This window comes from Amphibalanus amphitrite, unplaced genomic scaffold (assembly GCF_019059575.1).
Source record: "Amphibalanus amphitrite isolate SeventyFive unplaced genomic scaffold, NRLGWU_Aamphi_draft 000218F_arrow, whole genome shotgun sequence".
Classification (NCBI taxonomy): domain Eukaryota; kingdom Metazoa; phylum Arthropoda; class Thecostraca; order Balanomorpha; family Balanidae; genus Amphibalanus; species Amphibalanus amphitrite.
Window position 1 is genome coordinate 133,150 of NW_024881713.1, and position 20,468 is coordinate 153,617.

Below are 20,468 nucleotides of genomic sequence, written 5' to 3' on the forward strand. Positions count from 1 at the left end.
TATACCTTGAAGAATGAAAAATACTCTGGTGATATTTTTTAAGAAGTAATGTTACCTTTCTTTTTTGAAGACCTTTGTTGGCCATTTGTAGGCCAGATGCCAATATTGCGCTGGTAAGACATTTTATAACGCACAAAAGCATACACAAAAGAGTTCAATGCTGATTCGCGACGATTTTTTTCTGATAGCTAAATCAAAATACAATTTGAGATTTGAGTTGTAAAGTTTGTGTAAAGTGTGTGAGCGAGGCCTAAAGTTCAAGTTGTGAGGTGAGAAGTGCCAACAAATTGACGTCGGCAATGTCGATATATTGATATAGGGCCTTGCAAATGTCTTTTGCCTGCCACCCCTGCCACCCCCTCGCTCGTAATTTGAATTATGATTATCATTGCAGGCCGCTGGTTTTGCTGGCTGACTATAACAATAAGTATCAGTATTGTTTTGGCCAAATCTCTTCTGATGGTTTATAAATTGACTGTGATTTTTGTGTGCTGTGTTTTCTGAGCAGTGCCCTCTGTTTAAGGTGGCCATGAACTCCCAGAAGTTCTGTCTGAAGTGGGACAGCTTCCAGGGCACAGTGACATCGCTATTTGACCAGTTGCGTCATGACGGCGAGCTGGTGGATGTTACGCTGTGCTGTGAGGGCCAACGGGTGCGCGCCCATCGGATGATGCTGTCTGCATGCAGCCCCTACTTCCGACAGCTAATCCAGGTGCGCGGGCAGACAGCTGTGTACAGTGGCACACAGTGCCAGCGGTAGGCTGCTTTGACATCTGTGTGAGGGGGACTTTGATGTAGGGGCTCAGGCAAGCTCAGGCTTAAGTAGTGCTCTCTGCAAATGAACTGAAGTAGACATAGCTAGAACTCTGGATTTTCACCAGTTTTGTTAAATCTAGATGCATTGTATTTTGATAGGTACCTAGTTTGTTTTGGTTCTGAATTCTGTGCAATTCACTACCTATTCAGCCAGCTAGTATGACAATGACATTTCCATAGATGTCAGTGTAGGAATAATCTGTGTGATAATTGACTCATAACAATCCCTTCTGACCATGACTTTTAGACCCTTCTGGCTCAGTTGCTGCTGCCTGAGCTGTTAGTATTTTTTTATCAATCTAGTCTAAACCTTTTAAATGGAACGATTCACAAAAACAGAGCCCACACTAAGCAAAGCCTGTTGTGTTGATCCTGCCCTCTACCCTCCGATTGCGTAATTCCGGTTCTACGTATGGCAGGATTTGGAGTCCAAAGTTTAACGTGCGCACATTGGAGCAAAAGGCCTGTCCCCTCTCTGACTTTGCCTGGCTACGGCCTGCCGCCAACCGCAACCATACATGTTGCTGTTAGGAAGCCCATAAGTAGGGGCTCTGTAATCCCCACAGTAATTCCCACACTCTGCTTTCCATGCTAGCTCCAGCAGTGTGCTGGTAGAAATGATGTTGATTGACAACTGTCATGATAGTGGCCCCGCCCCTGCCCCTCTCTGTCTCCCCCGCAGGAGAACCCGTGCCAGCAGCTGGTGTTTTTCCTAAAGGACACGTCTGCAGACGACCTGCGCGCCATCATAGAGTTTATGTACAAGGGCAGTGTGAATGTGGCGCAAAGTCAGCTGGCCAGCTTCATAAAGACGGCAGAGCTGCTTCAGATCAGAGGGCTTAGCGGCGAGGAGGACAAGGTACGTGGCTAACTGGAGGGGCCAAGGGCAGAGCGCTGGTGGCAGATGGAACAAATCCAGGAAAGGCACACTCAGGAAAGGAAAGGTCTGAGGTGCCCGAGTGAGAAACTAATGGTAGATTAGGTTTGGGGAGCTTGGATGGAAGTCTTGAACATAAAATGAAAATGTTAATGATGAATGGTAGTAGAACCCAGACTGTGTCACAGTCGCCCCGCCGTGACCCGGGTGTGCCTCTCCCGCGCAGCCGTCCGCCCCGGCGGCGCCGGCGGCCCTGCCCTCGCCGGCGGCCAAGCGGCGGCGCTTGTCGGACCACGATCCGCCGCGGCCGCCGTCGGCTCCGGCGCCGTCGCCGGGCCGGCGCCCGTCGCAGTCGCCCAGCCTGACCTCGCCGTCGGAGCACTCTGCGCCTCCGTCGCCGGCTCCGCGGCCGCCGCCGCCGCCTCCCGCCGCCGCCGCCGCTCCGGTCAAGGTGGAGAAGACGGACCCCATCGAGGAGGACGGCGCGACGCTGGACGACACGCTCGGATACGTGGCAGAGTTCGAGGGAGGCGACTACCCGGCCCGGCCGCCGCTCGACGCCATCGCCTTCGGACAGATGGCCGGCACAAGTGAGTGATGTTGTCTACTGGTGACTGGTTGTAACTGTGCTGCTTCTGTACTGCTCCTGTGTTCTAAACCTTTGATGACTGTCTCACTAGCTGTTTTATTTACTGTATATCGCTATCGGCTAACGGCTACCGGTTTTTCCGTAGAAAATCGTCTACAAAGTGGAGCCGTTTTATTGATGCTCGCGCCCTATTTGCAGTGATCGCTCCGCCGGGACCCTCGCAGAGGCTATCGGAGGACGGCTCTTCACAAGGTAAGCTGCTGGCTCCCACTGACTGTGGCGTGATGTGTGCGACTGCTCAGTTAGCAGGTCGTGATAAAGTGGGCGCGGGCAACGCATCAGAATTCTTTTTACTATCCTTTGCCCGGTAAAAACGGACTACCTTAGGTTGAACTTCAGACCGCTGCCGGCATAAAGCCTGGCTCTCAGGGCACTGAGTAGTAGTAGTCGGTAGCTCGTTCGGTGGGTCTGCTCCCCGGTAAGAGATGGATGGTTGCAGTGGCGGATCCAGGGGAGGGGGGCAAAATGGGCATTTGCCCCCCCCCCAAACGGCATAGTTTTAACATTACGCCTATGGACGAGGCATGGAAAGAATCGATAAATTGTTATGGTTTGCCCCCCCCCCCAAAAAAACTGAGCTGGATCCACCACTGGATGGTTGTGCTGTCGCCGACTGTATGGTCGGTGCCGGTCCTGATTTGGTAATTGGTGTACGTCATTTCGCTGCCCCGCTGCCCCGGCGGGTGATAAATACTTTATCCTGTACCTGCTGCTGAGCTCGGGCAATGGCTATAAATGCACCTGTGAGCTATATGAATCTGCACAGTCGGGGGCGTACCGTCTCTTGATTCTGATTCATTTTCGCACATGAGTCATGACACTGCTCCTTCTCTATACTGTTTACCTTTGTTGTCCTTACTTCTCTCGTCTGTGGATATTGGACTAGTCGCTAGCGAGATTGCGCTGCATGCATCTAAGTGCACCTTATATGTTGATTTCTTACATCAGGTTTTTTTCGAAAGCAGTATCTGTGCCTTGATTTAGACAAATATCCATGGCCGACGGCGGCTTGAAGCAGCTGCCTTGTGTGCTAATAAACATCTTTCACCACTCGAGGCCCTAAAAACACCACTGATTAAAGTAAATGGCATACCTAATGCAAGGGAAGGGGAATTTGAATGGTTAAGGGCATATTGGTACCCTGGCTTTTTCTGATGATGTCTCCATTTCTTTAGCAAAGATATAGCTGTGGTTTAGTGAGCCCCCTTAAAGGTAAAAAAAACATTCATGTCATTGACTTCGAGACAGAAAAATATGTCATGCAGTGTCATTTATAGGGCGAATACTTGTTTTTCATATGTCATATGTCATGATAAACGATAGCATTTCCTTCGTAATGTTATGTTTAAAAACACTTTTTATTACCAGTAAAACGCCTTTTGGGCGAAGAACGAGCGAGCGAGATAGTGAGCCCTGCACGTGCGGAAGGGCGACAGGGTACTTCCAACAGGCTTGCGCAAAGCACCCTTCTAACCGGTCGCTAGCGATGTACCAAATTTGAACGCAATCGGCCCAGCCGTTCCTGAGATCTGGAAGCGGCATTCTGCACGTGCGCACGTGCTAACGGGGTCCAAACTGACTTTTGCACGGCACCCTACTAACTGGTCCCTAACCGTGTACCAAATTTGAGCGCAATCGGCCCAGCCGTTCTCGAGATCTGGGAGCGCCCCCTGCACGTGCGCACGTGCAGTAGCACCTTAACCGCAACACATGGGAATGCATTGTCTGGTGGGTGCCTACCTGTATGCCAAGTTTCAGCGAAATCGCCCCAGTAATTACCGAGTTATTGAAATGGGAACAAATTTGACACCTCTTATTGTTGTATTTTGCACGTGCACTGGGGGTGACCCACATGCATCGAGAGTATCCTATTTTTGGTAGAAGGGATGCTGCTACCCTACAAAAATTACCGCAAGCCAATCGCCCAAGCGGCTGCTGAGATATGAGCCTCCCAAAATCACTACTTTTGCAAAACAGCTTGAACACCCTTGACTTTTCACGTGGCACGTGCCACGACGGTCACTGAGATGTATCAAAAGTAGTCAATTACGGGGTAGAAGGGATGGGGCTACCCAACAAAAAAGACCGCAGGCCAATCGGTCCAGCGGTTGCTGAGATATAAGCCTCTCAAAAGCGTTACAGGCCGGGCCGGGCCGGGCCGGGCCGGGCCGGGCCGGGCCGGGCCGCTCATACTGAGATTTTTCCGTTATATTGAAAAGACTCACTTCGCTCGCTGCGCTCGCTCGCTCGTAATCATCACAGGACTTGTGGAAACTCGTGTCCACCCACTGAAAACCTCACCTAACAACGAGCCGTTGCGTTGTCGTGTCTTCATTTCTGTGCTGAGCTTCCGCCTGTGAGTGTTGTTTTCCTCTCTGTGGAAATTTGAACTCCAGGGCTATACAGCACGATGACATGCAGTTACGTTATGTGTAGTTAAATACAAATGCGAATATTTTGCTGTACAGTGGCAATGAAATGTCCAGTTGAAGTCAGTTGAGTGGGACATTTCGCGTCCGGCTTTGATTGACACGTTAAAGGGACTATCCCACCTTTAACATGGGGTTTGAGTTGAGATAGCCAAGTTTGCGGCGAGGTTCAGAAACCACTATCTAGCTAGGTTGCAACCCCCGCGGCCTCTTGGTGTTGAAGAAATTCGTTCCCTTCATTTGAAAATGGGCCTTGTACAAGGCCCTATCTTCAACATGGAGCGACCGTTAGTGTGACGTCACCTGGTTTAGTCATTCTGATTTAAATGGGTTTGTTCGTTGAAAAATTGCTTAAAACTTGGTCTGAACTTTGTTGTGGTGCCTACAGAGTAAAAAGAATCAGCTTTATGACAGTAATGTGGCCTGGGGAAGGAGGTAATTTTGGGCTGTGACGTCACATATTTGAAAGTTTGTGTTTGGAATATGGGAAGCCTAAGATGTTTAATGAAAAATAAATGCCAGAACCGTGTTCCTGGTCATCCAATCTATAAAGTCGGGCACAATTTAACTGGTTGTAACAACATTTTAGAAGGTGGGATAGTCCCTTTAACTTTGGCATATACGAGATACATATACCTATGGCTTATGAGATACATACGAGATATGAGATGCATATATATGCCATAAGCTTTTGCTCGTATATTAATTATCCGCCCGATGAGACGGTAGGGGTCGGGGCCTTCGCAGCAAACTCTGCTTAGCGTGGCCTCCGGCTCTGTCAATCAGCCCATATTCAATTTCAAACCTTCGAGCTAAACTTATAAAAAAAAATGCTGGTATCGCCAAGCAGTTGCAATGAAACACTGAATAGTGAACGTCAATTTTGTTGCGATGATATACTATACAACTACTCGCGCTTTGTTGGAGGAATCGTTTTTTTTCTTTGTTCTATGGGAATGCTGACGGAAACGGCGCCGATGAGCGGCATTGCAGCGAACGCTTCTCCCTGCTGCGACCAACTTGAACTGGGATTCTGTGTGTGACTACGCTGGTGGCGAATGCTACCTACTTCTGTTTTCTATCACGATCGCATGCATACCGACTTGGCCAATGGAAGCGGTTGCCTTCGGCTAGGATGTCTTCGCCTTCGCGACTATGCGCTTGCTGAGCCCCGCGCCCTTTCTTTGGGAGGACCTGGCGACACCGCACAGCGTTCTTTGTCGCACAGTTGGGGCTCTTCTGCCGCTGTGAGCGGGCCGATCGGAGGCGAACCTGTCGCCCTGCTCAGCGCCACTGTGTGGCCGCCGCCTCTTCTCGGGCCGCCGCCGGCTGCTGCCGCGCTGTCCGTGGGCCGGGACTGACACCAGACGGCTGCCCGCTGTCCGTGGGGCGGACGCCGGCACCTGCCCGCTGTCTGCTCTGTCGAGAACAGCTGCTGACGCCGCCGGCCCGCCCGCCCGTCTGCCGCAGGCGCCCCGGTCTCCCTGGAGGTGTGCCCCATGTGCGGCGCCGCCTACCACCACCGGCGAAACCTGGCCGAACACATGAAACGGCACACGGGACAGACCACCTGCTGCATCTGCAACCACGAGTTCGCCATGACGTTCTCACTGCGGCGACACATGGTCAAGCGGCATGGCCTCTCGCCCGACGAGGTCAGCAGGCTTACCAACAAGCGCGGCGCCGCGCCGGCGATGGAGGACGGCCCGGAGGGCGGAGGAATGGGGCATCCGGACGGCGGAATGGGGCGCCAGGACGGCGGAATGGGGCGCCAGGACGGCGGAATGGGGCGCCAGGACGGCGGAATGGAGTGTCAGGACGGCGGAATGGGGCGGCAAGTGGATGGGGCGGAAGGAGGAATGGTGTGAGGACGTGAACCTGTGAAATGCTCGACGGTGGTGGTGTAGGGAGGCCGCTGATGTGGCGGGTGGCGATCAGCACCAGTTGGTAAGGGGAACAGTGCCCCCGAGGCAGGTCCATCGGTAGCGCTCTAGAACACACGACTGGAAAATTGAACAGGATATGGCGGTGTGCTGGGCAGGGCCCTGTATCCAGCAGCTCGGCAGAAAGCCATCATTCCTCCTGCCCAGTGTGCTAGCCCGGGCCACGGGGCAAGTCCTGGGCTGTCGGAAAAGGTGATGGCTGGCCGGACCACCTGGGCTGTCGGAAAAGGCAATGGCTGGCCGGATGGCTTCGATTCAGCTGGTCCGAATTCACAGTTTGCTTTGGATTTGGTTCAGCCATGCTCGTCTAGGAAGGTTACTTGAGTAAGTTGAGCTTTTTTTAATGCTGATTTTTTGGCCGTAAGGTTTTCTACGTGTTTGCCTTCCAAGGGGAAAGGTTGACTGGGACTGGATCCTTCTCTGTTTTGCTTCTAATTGAAGCATCGGTTTGACAAAAAAAGCATGCCCACCGTCATGAGACACCGCTAATGAAATACAGTTATAGATCCCAGTCAACTGGTCAACCCCAGAGACCAGGCTAATTGCCTAAATGCCATGTCCGGATTTTTGGTAAATGTCTTCCCCAAAAATGTTCACAGAGCAACAATGTCGACAGCCTCCCGCTTTTTTTTTTCAATCAAAGGTCGCTTGGCCCAGACTACACGTACTATAGGTATACCGGGAATGCTCCCTCACACGGAAAACATCATCAGGGGGTTACAATACCCCTTCCGTCAATCGGAATAGTCACTTATCGAAGATATAGTATTACTTGAAGAACGTAGTGGAAACTGTCAAATCTACCGTAGGAAAGGAATAGTGTATTGCTGTTAGTCAACACTGACATATTTCTAAATGATTCATTTGATTTTTGTCGTAGGTTTCTGGACAGATTTTCTATTTTGATGAGTTGAGCAAATGATCTTGGTCGTTTGCATGCTTTTTTTTTAATTTTAGGGGACGGAGGTGATTACGCTCTTATACGACTAGTTTGTAGCTCAGGTACTTACGAGTATTTATCCCGTTGTCTCAGTCATGTTTGACCTGTTGTTTCAGTGGAGATGTGTGTTGTGTCTTGTGTATTCACCTGTATGCTTTTTTATCGATTTGTTCACACGTTATGCGTTGTTCACTTTTTATAACCATCTAAATAAATGCACATTTTCGTACCCTGTTTGTTTGATGCAGTTCTTCTCGCACCAATTCTACAAATTCTAATTTATTTTTGTTCCATTAGATCTTGATTTACTCTCGCACTTTTGGGGGAGGTAGGAGGAATCCCTTTGCTTTCGGGAATGCATCGCATACAAAGTAGCGGATCGCGACGAAGCCTTCAGCAGGTATCCTCGAGTTAATCAATATTTGTGCCGACTCTTCAGGTAAAGGTCAGGCCGACTCTTCAGAGGTCAGGTAAAGGTCAATGACCTGAGATGACCTCGGTTGAATTTTTAATGTTACAACCTTGAGCAAAGTTTTCGGAGCTCATTTCGCATGCAGCACCCATTTGAACAATTGAGAACCGTAAGGTGGGGCTATCTGATACGGGATCGGCAGTTTTTGGCATCTTCCTCTAAAATGGTTCATATTTCTTATAACATGTAAATTGCAAAATTTGTGTGATCTCTGTGACCTATTTCAGATAGGCTCCAATAGGCTATAGGTAACATTTTACCTTTGATGACCTCTGGTGACCTGACCTTTGACATGACCTAAAAATGACCGGACTGTTTTCGTTCTGCCTTTGGACGCTCTTTGGAATGTCATTTACTGCGTGTCGCTACGTGGTCCAGGAGCCGAGTTGGACGGGGAGGTGTTCAGACCCCCCCCCCCTCACCGGCCCGGCGTGGCTGGCGCCGAGCACCGGCGCGGGTTAACCCTCGCCCCTTTGGAGAGGCCAATATGCCCCCCTGTGATTTTCCTGAATAGCAAGAAAACGGCGGCGCAAAGCAATTTCAAAGTTCTTTATATGGTCCTGTAGAGAAAAGACGGCGCTACAAAATTGATATCTCAGATTTTAAAATTTAAGGGATTTTAACCCCCAAAATTAAAAAAGTTTTTTTTTAGAAAAAAACGCGAAAAAGTCCTAAGTTTTTTTTCGAATTTTGGGAAAAAAACAAGAACATGTATGATAGCCCCTGTGCTCTTCTACCTCTACACCAAATTTTAGATCGATGCCTCCTTTTTGACCAAGTTATAGCGAAAAAACTGTTCAAAATTGATGACGTCAAATTTTTTAACTCAATCGTTTGCAATTCTAGACCTTGTAGCGCAAAACAAAGACCACCATTAGGCTCCCCGACGTCCCCGTGACGAGCTGCATCGAATTCCACTTTCCATTACCTTTCACCCCTACTTAATGCGATACCGAAACTTTTTTTCAGCTTTGGGATCATTAGATCCATATAGCCCTGAAGAATACTCCTTATTCTTGTATTTTACATTGAGACAAAGAACAATGACGGGATCATCCCTGCAAGGGAGATACCGTGTCAGAGACACATGTAGCATATGCAGTTGCACATTACAGCAAAGTCACAACTCCTTGGTCGCCCAATTACCTTGGTCGCTCGTATAGTGACTAGTGTGAATTGAAAAAGGCAAAAGTCGCAGTTGGCGTATTTCCTAAAATGACTGGCAACTAATCACGGATGAAAATACCAATAAGTGTGGGTTATATGTGGACGCCGTGGTGACGGCAGTGCGCGCCCGGCACTCCCGGCGCTCCGGCAGTGAACCCGCTCTCCTGACCTCCGCAGCCGGCCACCAGTGCCAGCACTGCGAGCGCGTCTTCCAGAGCCGCTCGTCGCTGCGCAACCACGCCAAGCAGCACGTGGGCCGCACGCAGTGCGCGCTGTGCGGCGGCGTGTACGCCTCTGTGCCGACGCTGCGCCGCCACCTGGTCACCGTCCACGGCCAGTCGGCCGAGCAGGTGTACGCGCTGGTACCGTCCGAGCCCCGCGGCCGCCGCCCGGCGCCGCCGCCGCCGCCGCCGATAGAGCGGCTACAGCAGCAGGGGTTACAGCAGCAGCAGCGGTTACAGCAGCAGGAGGAGAGCGAGGAGAGTGGACTGTACGCGACGGCCGAGACGGCCGGCGCGGCAGACGCCGCGGCTGCCAACATCCTGCTCTAGTGTCCGGAGAGCGTGTGTAAATGAGAGGCGTGTGGTGGCGCGGTGTGGTGGCTGATTTGGGTTTGTTCTCTCACCACTCAGCAAGTTATCAGCTCTTATTTGCAGTACGCGGCCGCTGCTCATTCTGTGAATGTGACATTTTGCATCGTGCTTGTATTGGCTGAGTGGAAGGGAGTTGTTTTGTAATTGTGATAGGTCATTCATCGAACCGCAATGTTCTCAGCTCCTAGCTGTTCTTTATCCGTCAATGCCGGATTGAAGCAGTTCCGCAGTAGTTTAGTTTCATTGCTCTTGTACAGGGTGATCCAAAAAATTTGGAACCCCTAACTTAAAATGTCTATAAGTCCGAAAGCATTCATTTTATTGACAAATTGCCAACTCCATTAGAAAGAGCATTAAATTCTCTATAAAATCACGTCAAATTGGTGCATGTTTGTTGTAAAGCATTGGCACACTATTAGCTTTTGCAATAAGCGTCAGAAAACTGAGTGAAACGAAATCGTCCAATTTAACAATGCGCTGAAATCCGTTAGCACTCTATCTGTTGTCTTTTTGCGAATAACACCACTTCCAAATTCAGTTTTATTTCATAAAAGTTAACACAGAAGCACACAGTAGAACAGATACACGCGTCCTAACTTCCGCTGTTCATCACAGCATGTGCTCAACGCGAGCTCCGGGGGCCGTCCCGCAGGCCTGCAGTTGCTTGGGGACAGCTCCGACTGCGCGGGCCAGCAGTCTCTGGGACAACTGGTCCCAGCAGGCTGTCAGCCTTTCCTTTCCTTACAATAGCACGTGAATGAGCTATTTTTATTGATGAACCTCCAACAAGCGACATGGTCAGAACAGCAAACCGCCAATCACTGATTTGCGCATAATGTTCAAAACCGTTTCACTGAGTTTCGTGACACAAATTTTATAGGCATATGTCTAGGGCAATATTTATAATAATAAGTAAGCACAATCAACTTGGCTTTATAGAGAATTGAACCCTCTTTTTAATGGTGTTTGAAATTTATCAATCAAGTGCAGTGGCGCAGCCAGGATTTCATTTCGGGGGGGTCATCGCCTCCAAAGCGGGCCCCCTAGTGTGCGGGCCCCCCACCCATTTTTCAGAATCTCTCCATATTTCATACACATTCTGCTGAGCGGGCCCCCTTTACCTGCACGATAACCCTGAGCGAGTTTGAATCAGAACATTTGGATAGAACAATAGCTCGGTAATCACCCGGTGTTCAATTTTTGCGCAAATTGACCACGACAAAAATATGTTCTGTAAAAATTCGTATCTTTCGAGGCCGAAATGTGCCTCTTCCTCAATATGCATAGCATATATGCAATCGGAACTGTTGCCTGATTCCGTCGGACAATGTTTAACCCTATTCCTGGCGGGCTCCGCCGGGACAAGAAACTGGCGGGGGGGGGGCCGATTCGGCCCCCTTCAGATCTCAAAAACTACACATCGCAGCGACAAACAGCGAACGGCGTTTGATAGGTCGTTTAAAGATCTACAACTTTTACATAAAACATTTTCAGGTCAGGTCAATATTGAGGTCACCAGAGGTCATCAACGATAAAATGTTTTGGAATTAGTTACCTATATAACTTTTAAACTAAGAAACATATAGACATAAAACCAATACATTTTTTGTTGCTCTCGCCGAGGCGATGCGAAATAAGTATGTGATGACCTTCACAGGTAAATTTGAAATTTGACCTGAGGTCAAGGTCAGGTCATTCATCAATGAGGTTGTGAGGTATGGTCATGCTGCATACCAAACGACGCGCCTTGACCAGGCGAGCAGTTTGGTACCACTTACAAGTCTTTAGCACCATCATGTCGTGATTTATTTACAGAAAAAACGATTTATGACGTCACATGACCTCAGATGACCTTTGCCGGTGCCCCTGTCAATTAGCGGCACCAGGATCATCACCGATGAGATAATCTTCCATAATACTGAAAGAATTGGATGGTTTTGACTCGTTTACACGAAGCAGGAGGCGTTTCAATATTTTCCCATAGGCTTGCAATGTAAAGGTCACGAGTCTGGCCTGACTTCAGGTCACAGATATGAAAATTCTGAGATATACAAATTGCACATACTGGTACCCTAACTAAAGCCTGAAGAGAAGAAATTGATCGGTCAAAAACTCTAGCTCTGGCGTGATTGCAAACTTTTCTGAGGTAGGGTCACCAAACCGCCTCTGGTGACCTGACCTGAGGTCAGATCAACTCAAAATTTTCAGAAATGTTGCGTAAAAGCCTTTTATTAAAAGTCAGAAAATTTGAGCTTCCTAGCTCAAAGCGTTTGGGAGAAATAACCAAAAAACCTCAGGGGGGCTCCTGAGGCCCCCCCCCCGCCAGGAATAGGGTTAACTAGTCCCATGTGCCTGTTCTATGTCATCTATTGGCTGCTGTAGTAAATTGTGCCTTTACTCTTCTTCATTACGTGAATTTGCTCACAAGAATTTTTAACCCTCGCGGCACAGGGGGAAGGGGCTGATGCCTGATGCAATCCCCGCTAAAGTTTTTTTTTCGCAAATAACTCGCGTAAAAAGCGGCTGATCGCGACGTCTTTCAGTACCCTCGCGATCAATTTTACACCTACCCTAGAAATTTCATGACCCTGGCCCAAATGACCTAAAGGTCAATTCAAGGTCAAATTCCGACCTAAAGGTCGGAAAGTAGGCCAAACCTGGCCGACTTTCCGAGACCATGTTTGGCCAGAATCGCGGTTCGGCGTATGCCGGCTCGCATTAGCGGCGCGTTTGCAGTTCTTTCGTGGTTTCAAGCGTTCAAACATGTGATTTGATGTTGCTCCCATGCATAAGGGTGAATGTCAATGTCACCTGAAGGTCAGGTCAAGAGAAACGTACCGCCTATCATGGAAAAATTATGAAAAGCTAATTGATCAAAAACAAGGTGGAACAAATCGCTGAAGAAAATGGCATTTGTTCATGACTTATCTACTAAGTTATACTGGTTTTGCTGCATAAACTGGTACGTTTGACAATTGAAAATGGCATAGTTGAAAAGAGCATTCAATTTTGTCCAAGATCCATTCCTCGCTTTTGCATGAAGAGCAACAATATTCTTAAAAATATAAACGTTTTAAACCTCTACATAGCAATTCATCGATGGCCTCCATTTTTCAATAGGTAGCCTACGTCAACCTATGCGGGCCCCATTCACCCGAGGGCCCGGGCCCTATCCACACGGGGGCCCGAGCCCTATCCACACGGGGGCCCGAGCCACGTCCACCTGGGCTCCGGGCCCCATCCACCCGGGGCTCCGGGGCCCGTCCACCAGGGGTGCCGAGTCCCATCCACCCGGGGCCCGGGCCCCGTCCACCCAGGGGCCCGGACCCCATCCACCCAGGGGGCCAGGGCCCATTCTCCCAAGGGCCCGGGCCTCATCCACCCAGGGGGCCAGGGCCCGTTCTCCCAAAGGCCCCGGCCCCATCCACCCGGGGATCCGGGCCCCGTCCACCCAGGGCTCGGGGCCCGTTCTCCCGGGGCCCGGGCCCCATCCACCCAGGGGGCCCGGCCCCGTTCTCCTGGGGGCCCGGGCCCGTTCTCCCGGGGGCCCGGGCCCATCCACCGGGGATCCCGGGCCCCATCCACCAGGGGGCCCGGACCCATTCTCCCGGGGCCCGGGCCCCATCCACCCAGGGGGGCAGGGTGCGTTCTCCTGGGGGCCCGGGCCCGTTCTCCCGGGGGCCCGGGCCCATCCACCGGGGGCCCGGGCCCGTTCTCCCGGGGGTTCAGGCCCCGTCCACCCGGGGCTCGGGGCCCGTTCTCCCCGGGACCCGGACCCATCCACCGGGGGCCCCGGACCCATCCATCGGGGGCCCGGGCCCGTTCTCCCGGGGGCCCGGGCCCCATCCACCTGGAGCCCCGGGCCGACCCCTCACCCGTGGTGTCCCAGTAGGCATTTCTCGAAGCGGGCTCGTCCAATTAGATTACGACCTCTCTCCTCTCTCTTTCCCTCTCTCTCTCTCTCTCTCTCTCTCTCTCTCTCTCTCTCTCTCTCTCTCTCTCTCCCTTCCTCCCTCCCTCTCTCTCTCTCTCTCCTCTCTCTCTCTCTCTCTCTCTCTCTCTCTCTCTCTTTCTCGAGCGGGCCCCCGACAGAAATTTCGGGGGGGTCAGCTGACCCTCTGACCCCCCCCTGGCTGCGCCACTGATCAAGTGAAAATTTCCTGACTTACAGACATTTTAAGTTAGGGGTTCCATTTTTTTTTGGATCACCCTGTATATTGCTGTATTTCTCTTTCGATGGTGACTCCATTTCCTTGTCTTGCAATGCGCTGTTTTCATTTCATAATCATATTTTGCTTTTGAATGGCTAACAGTGTAACTGTTTGTATGCAATTGAAGCGTTTTATAACGCTTTGGTCATGCATATATGAAGCAAGTATTATCTGCACTGCCTGCCTACATGTCCATCATTTAACTTGCCTGAGCTATCAAGGTTTTAGCGGCCGTAACGTTTTCACGGTCTGTAGGTTTGTCGTGACTCGTGAGCTAAAATTGCCCGGCGTGCGTAGGCCTTGCTCATACCTGTCTGTTCGTATACATAGTTGTGAGTGTCACATCACACCCCGCCTCTGTGCCGGTACACACGGGTTGTGTGCTCGACTCCTGCGGCCCGCTGGAGCTGTGTCGTCGGGTCGCAGTGCCGCGCAGTGATCTCTCTGAATTCGCCTCGAGACTCGCCGCTGCGCGAGGGTGGCGCTAGTGTAGTAAGAGGGATAGCGAACCCGGCGCGCATGAGACATTCAGGCTTGTATACGGTTTGAGTGCGGCGCGCAAGATAGGAACATTAGTTTTTTAGGGTGGTTAAGGAGGTTTGAGTGGGACTTTACAGGATTTTGATCATTATTTTAAAAGTATTGATATTCGCGCTTTTGTAAGGCAGAATAGCCACCGATCACATCAACACAAAGCGAGGACAAGAAGCAATCAAGAGTCAAGGTTTTTTTTTTTGGATTCTACCAGTATGTTCAATAAGTAAGTTCCGTTTTGATATAACTCGTTTATTTTTTGGCACATCTCAACCAAACATGGCTCACGGCTCGATGAACTCGCCCTGCAGGCGAACGCATCGGTCCCATCGCTTGGCCAGGTCCCGGATGGCCGCACGGAAGCTTTGAGTGAGGGTCTTTTCGCCATACTGGTAAAAAGCAAACCCGAGTGCAGACCGTGAGGCGTGAGCCGAACCTCCGGCCCCGGAGATTTTTCTTCATGTTTGCGAACAGCCAATAGTCACCATGCGTGCAACGTCTGGAGAGTAGGGATGGTGTTAGAGCACCTCGATGCCCTCTGCCTGCAGGGCATCCCTCGCCACGAGGGCACGGTGAGGAGGCGCGCAATCCTGGTGGGGGATGAACCGACCACGGGCCTTCTCGGGGCGGCAACTGGCGATTACTGGCAGCCTGGCAGGAGATGGTCTCTAATGATCCTGGCGTAGGCTTATGTTTAGGCTTTCTGTTATCGCCTGGACAGTAATCTTTCTGTCGGCCATCACCATCTCCTCCACTTTGGCGACGTCAGTGGCTGTGACCATCGTCCTCAGCCTGCCTGCATGTGCCAGGTCGCGCACGCTCTCCCTCCCCTCCCCAAACTTTTTCTTTCGCTTCTGAACTGCGGAATCACTAAGAGCATGGCTCCCGTACACATTCACGAAGCTGGCGTGGATGTTAGCCGCCGGCTAGCCCTGGATAGCTAGGAATCGTTTCACTGAACGTTGATCCTCTCGGTGGCCGATGCCATTTCTAAAGCAGTCTAAAAAAATGGTGTTATTTGATCTGCTCCATATCGTCACAGAAATGGAATAAGAAGCTGAAAATGCGGTCACTTCGACATAAAGGTCTGAATTCTAATCCCTGAAAAAATCACGTGCGTAGACCGCGTGAATTTTATGTAATTGCTCTCCGGAACTTACTTATTGAACGCACCTAGTAGAAGACGGCGAGGTCTATGTTGTAGCCCACATCTTTTTTAAATTACATGTTTTTTTTTGCATCAGTCTGGTTTCACTTGGGCCAATCTTGTCGGTCTGCTTGATGTTTCTCATATCTTGGTTTATATAGATCAGAATTTGGATGTTTCTGCCTTCTTGATGTGGTGGCTTAACGAATTCCATTTATTTAGGGTCTATTCGTGAGAAAAAACTTTCCTTGTCAACGTCTAGTGGTGGGGCTTGTACAATTTGAGTTAATCTCACTATGTTCAGTTTTGTACGGTTGGTTGAGGTCACACTCATGGAGCTGATGAAGGATTTTGTGAGTCTCGTCTCCCCGTGTCTTCTCTCTCCTAGGGTGGTAAGCTTATTAAGCCGACTCTGCCGTTCTGGATACTTTAACTCTTGCATTTCCACAATTCTTCTGGTAGCTGCTCTGTGAACTGCTTCAATCTTCTTGATACCTATTAGATTTTTTATTAGAGGACCATACTTGGGGGCAAAATTCAACATGAATTGTGAGGGCGAACAAGTGTTTGTATGCTAGGCTAAACAATGCCGGACTCGCTTTTCAAATGTTCTCCTTACCAGTTACCATGCCCCAGCTGGCATATGGTCGTTGAGTGCATAGCTTAACCCTCGTCCGTATTGGTGTTTTTCCAGCCGCGAACGTATTATAAGGGGGTCCGTTTGACCCCCCCCCCCCTTTGCCGTTTCGCCCCTGATCGAGCTAGAGCTTCGCGGAAAAAGAGCGTGTTGCCCGTGACGAGAGGAAGCCGATGATACCCTACTTTAAGGTCCTAGGTCATCGGTTGACCTTCAAGGTCAGGTCAATGACCCAAAAGTCGGGAAAATTGGGATCCGTTAGAACGTTGTAAGGGGTAGCTGCTATCAAGATTCCTTTACTACTCAATGGGGCTACAATGGGGTTTTTCGGGGTGCTGATCACGAATATCATATTAGTTTTGATTACAGATGATGCCTTCATGCATTTAGGCCAGGTCGGGTCAGGTCAGGTCAGGACAACCAGTAGAAGTCCTGCCGAGTATTTGTAGTAGGTGTCAACAGCCTCTGACATCTTCGTTACATGCTACGAAGCCACCAAAACTACTTCGTAAAAGTTCATATGGTTACTGAATTCGAATTCAGCTCCAAAAACTAGCCTAGAAACATGCAAAACTTGAAAGTGAACCGAGATCATCAAAGCTCAGTGACCTGACCTGACCTTCAGGTGACCTTGACACCCACCCTAATGCATGGGACCAACATCATATCACATGTCTGAACACTTGAAACCACGAAAAGACTGCAAACGCGCGGCTAATGCGAGCTGACATACGCCGAATCGCGATTCCGGCCAAACATGGTCTCGAAAAGTAGGTCACAGGTCAATGGTCATTTGGGTCAGGGTCATGAATTTTTCAGAGTAGGTGTTAAATTGACTAAACCGAGGGCACTGAAAGTTTCGTCGCGATCGACCGCTTTTTGCGCGAGTATTTCGCGGAAAACTGAGGGGGGTCCGTTCGACCCCTCTGCCCTACGGGGGAGGTCGAACGGACCCCTTAACACCCTAACGGGCGAAGGTTGATACGTGTGTTGAAATCCAGAGAGGAGTCAACAATAACACCTAGGTCTCTTTGTTCGTTGGAGTTCTCCAGCTTAGTACGGGGACCCGCAGTTGCTACTGTACAGCGACCCTGAGTAAATTGTCCCAACTCCCAGCACACTCACAGGGAACAAAAATAAGCTGTCACAGTGCACGCACAGAAAACCTCAGCTGCTCTTGTACAGGGACCGGCAGTCGATATCAATGTTATCGGTTGTTACTGGACAGGACAGACGGCTAGAGTTGGGGTTCGTGTAAGTACAGTAGCAACTGCGGGTCCCCGTACCACCAAGCGTGAAGATAGGCCTACTATCGGGCATCATTTGCTTGGCAGGTACCTATTCGAAGAGTCTGACACTTTGAGGCATTATAGACCATATCATATCTGCTATGTAAACTTCGTAATCAACCCCTTACAACCTTAAGTTCCCACACTCCTCCCCTCCACCGTACTCCCGCCGTGTAACTGCGTGCGCGTCGCCGCTCGGCATCACTCTTCCTCCTATGCAAATTCCTGCCACCAGATGTCACCCACTTCGCTGTCTCGAGGCGAATACACATTACCGTCAGTCGCTGTGTGTCGGTGGGTGCAGTGGCCAGCCGGCAGACGATGGTCATGGAATGATCAAACAAGGGACCTTACGCCCCAAAATAGCACAAACTACAAACCGCTGCCTCGCCCGGCCACTCTTCCTCAACGCTACCATCTAGCCATCAATTGCAAGGCTTTATTTGCGCTCATTCCCCATAGATGGCAGCACCAGTCGACGCCTGCAGAGATGCTGTGCCGCACGGCATCTCGGCCCACCAAGGCCGCGAGAACTGTGTGACCAGTAGCGGCGGAACACCTTCAACGCCCATAGGGCGGAATTGGGGGGGGGGGGGGGGGCACTGCCGAGTTTTGGTCCCATTCTTTTCATGCAACGCTCATAGGACTAATGTTAAATTAGCAAAATCAAGGGGGTGCCCCGGTGCCCCCAGTTCCGCCGCTTATGACTGGGACGAAACACCATGGTCGTTGCAATGGTTTTGTATTGATCACTTTGAGATTCCTCTGTACCATATTCGTTTTATTCGGCATGTGCTTGCAAACCGGTGAATTATGTACGTCCCCACTCTTGTTTGTTTTCTTGTTGCGGTTGCCGGCATAATGTATTGATACCTCATCATTTGAACGGAGCGGCAAGTGCTAGCTGCAGGAAGGCTGGCTGGGCCGGGTTCGGAGGCTAGGCCGGGCCGCTCGCCTGACTGTGCGTCTGCCGGCAGAGGACGACCGCCGCTACAGTTGTGACGTGTGCGGCCGCAGCTACCGCAGTGCCACCGCGCTCGGCGACCACAAGCACAAGCACACGGGCCTGACGGTGTGTCCGCTGTGCCGGCGCGCCAGCAGCAACGTGCCCAACCTGCGCACCCACCTGCGCTCTGTGCACGGACTGAGCCGGGAGCAGATCTACAGCATCATCCCGCCGCGGCAGGGCGAGGCCGGGCCGCCGGCCGCCGCCAGACAGCCCTCCGCTGCTGCGGGACCGCCCTCCGCCGGCAGACCGCCCTCCGCTGCCGCCGGCCTCCGCGGGCCGGCGCCACTCGGCGGCGGGGTGGGGTTCGTGCAGTGAGCCGAGCCCGCTCTGTGACGCCGCTCGGAACGGAGCGAGGCGTAAACTCATAGTTATGTGAACTGGCATGACCTCATGGAAGTGGCCTTGATTCGGCTGGTGCGCGCAGTTTATGTCTCAGTCTGTGTTTCTTCTTTGTGAGAGATCAGGTGCTTTTTAATACTCGTTATTCTGCTAGCTAACTAGTGCCATTGAAGTAGAAAACCCATTTGTGTTGTGAGACTGTTTCGTATTGTTCCGTTGCGCTTTCTCAGGTAGCTAAAGTCTTTAAGCTATTTACTTTAAGTGTGTATGATTTTAATACTTTCAACATTTTGTCATCGTACTTTATTTGTGACAAATTGTGTCTTTGTTTTACCGGCCGAAAACAAAGACACAATTTGTCAATTTGTTTGTTTTACCGACGGTGTTTTACTTCTTTGTGTATCACACGATCACATAAGCTTTGCTGTACATTGTAGTACAACTCAGAATGGTGCAGGTGATTGCACCCACTGCATGTATTTCCAGTGACGCTGCAAGGACACCCGTTGGTTGCAATGGCCAGTAGCGATCAGACGGTGGTAATTGCGATACATAGTGTCTTCAAACGGCCGACACTCACCTCTCGATCAGGGGCTACGACCGCGTCTCTGGATCGGCCGTCATTACTGAACTGTGTGTGCCGTTTGACCTGTTTTGGTCCAACTGTATGCCTTGGAGTATCCGTTTTTATAAAACATTGAACTTTGGTTGAGTGTTTGGTGCACGATCCGTTCAGTCGAAGTACGTATGTGTGCGGGATGCGTTCTTCGCTCTGCACATGAGTGGGACTGGTGACTGACGCAATTACGTAACGCTTTATCATGCAATAAGCGTAAATTGAAGGCATTGCACCTGCTTTGGATCATAATCTCTTCAAACTTTCCTGAACTGAAACTCGAAAAGGTTTCAAAACTTGAACTATTATAAAATTAGATGTTTCTAAAAAATGAACGAAATATTCACGAACTCTGCGAGAATACGCATGACTCAATTTTCAGACTCTAAAGGCCTGACTACACTATGCGTTTTCTGCGTGCGTTTTTTTTGCGAGTTTGCGTGATTTGCGGAATATCGTTTTAGAAAGAAACGACATTACGCTTTGGTTATATGTTTTTCATATAAACTTTTAATTAACATAAAACGTTTTATTACCTTTTATGTGAATATTAAAGAACTTTGATTAATAATAACCTTTTTTCTAGAACGATATTACGCAAAACCCGCAAACACGCAAAAAACGCACACAGAAAACGCATAGTTAAGGCGAGTTGTCATTTCGCAACAAACACGGGGCTGGCTACTGAATTTGACGCATCTGGAGGAAGGGAGAGGTTATCATTGTACGGGGTACAAGATCCTCTTTCACTCAACATGAGCCCGTAGTTTTCATAGCGACTATCCGTAGGATTATTCGAT

The 20,468-nt window shown here is 50.3% G+C and overlaps 1 protein-coding gene across 1 annotated transcript; it reads left to right on the plus strand.

Annotated features, from left to right (window-relative positions):
• The first annotated feature begins 255 nt into the window (after positions 1-255).
• On the plus strand, positions 256-19,378 carry LOC122385413 (protein bric-a-brac 1-like). Its single transcript, XM_043373657.1, has 6 exons — positions 256-269; positions 524-712; positions 1,499-1,675; positions 1,920-2,283; positions 2,481-2,534; positions 18,682-19,378. The coding sequence occupies exons 2-6, from the start codon at positions 530-532 to the stop codon at positions 19,026-19,028; spliced, it is 1,125 nt and encodes a 374-aa protein (XP_043229592.1). The 5' UTR covers positions 256-269; positions 524-529; the 3' UTR covers positions 19,029-19,378.
• The last annotated feature ends 1,090 nt before the right edge of the window (positions 19,379-20,468 follow it).

What these genes read in the sequence shown, in the direction of transcription:
- LOC122385413 (XM_043373657.1), top strand. Translation starts at nt 530, where the DNA reads ATGAACTCCCAGAAGTTCTGTCTGAAGTGGGACAGCTTCCAGGGCACA. An exon ending in ACTTCCGACAGCTAATCCAG is followed by an intron (nt 713 to 1,498) that starts GTGCGCGGGCAG and finishes TCTCCCCCGCAG; the next exon opens with GAGAACCCGTGCCAGCAGCT. An exon ending in GGAGGACGGCTCTTCACAAG is followed by an intron (nt 2,535 to 18,681) that starts GTAAGCTGCTGG and finishes GTCTGCCGGCAG; the next exon opens with AGGACGACCGCCGCTACAGT.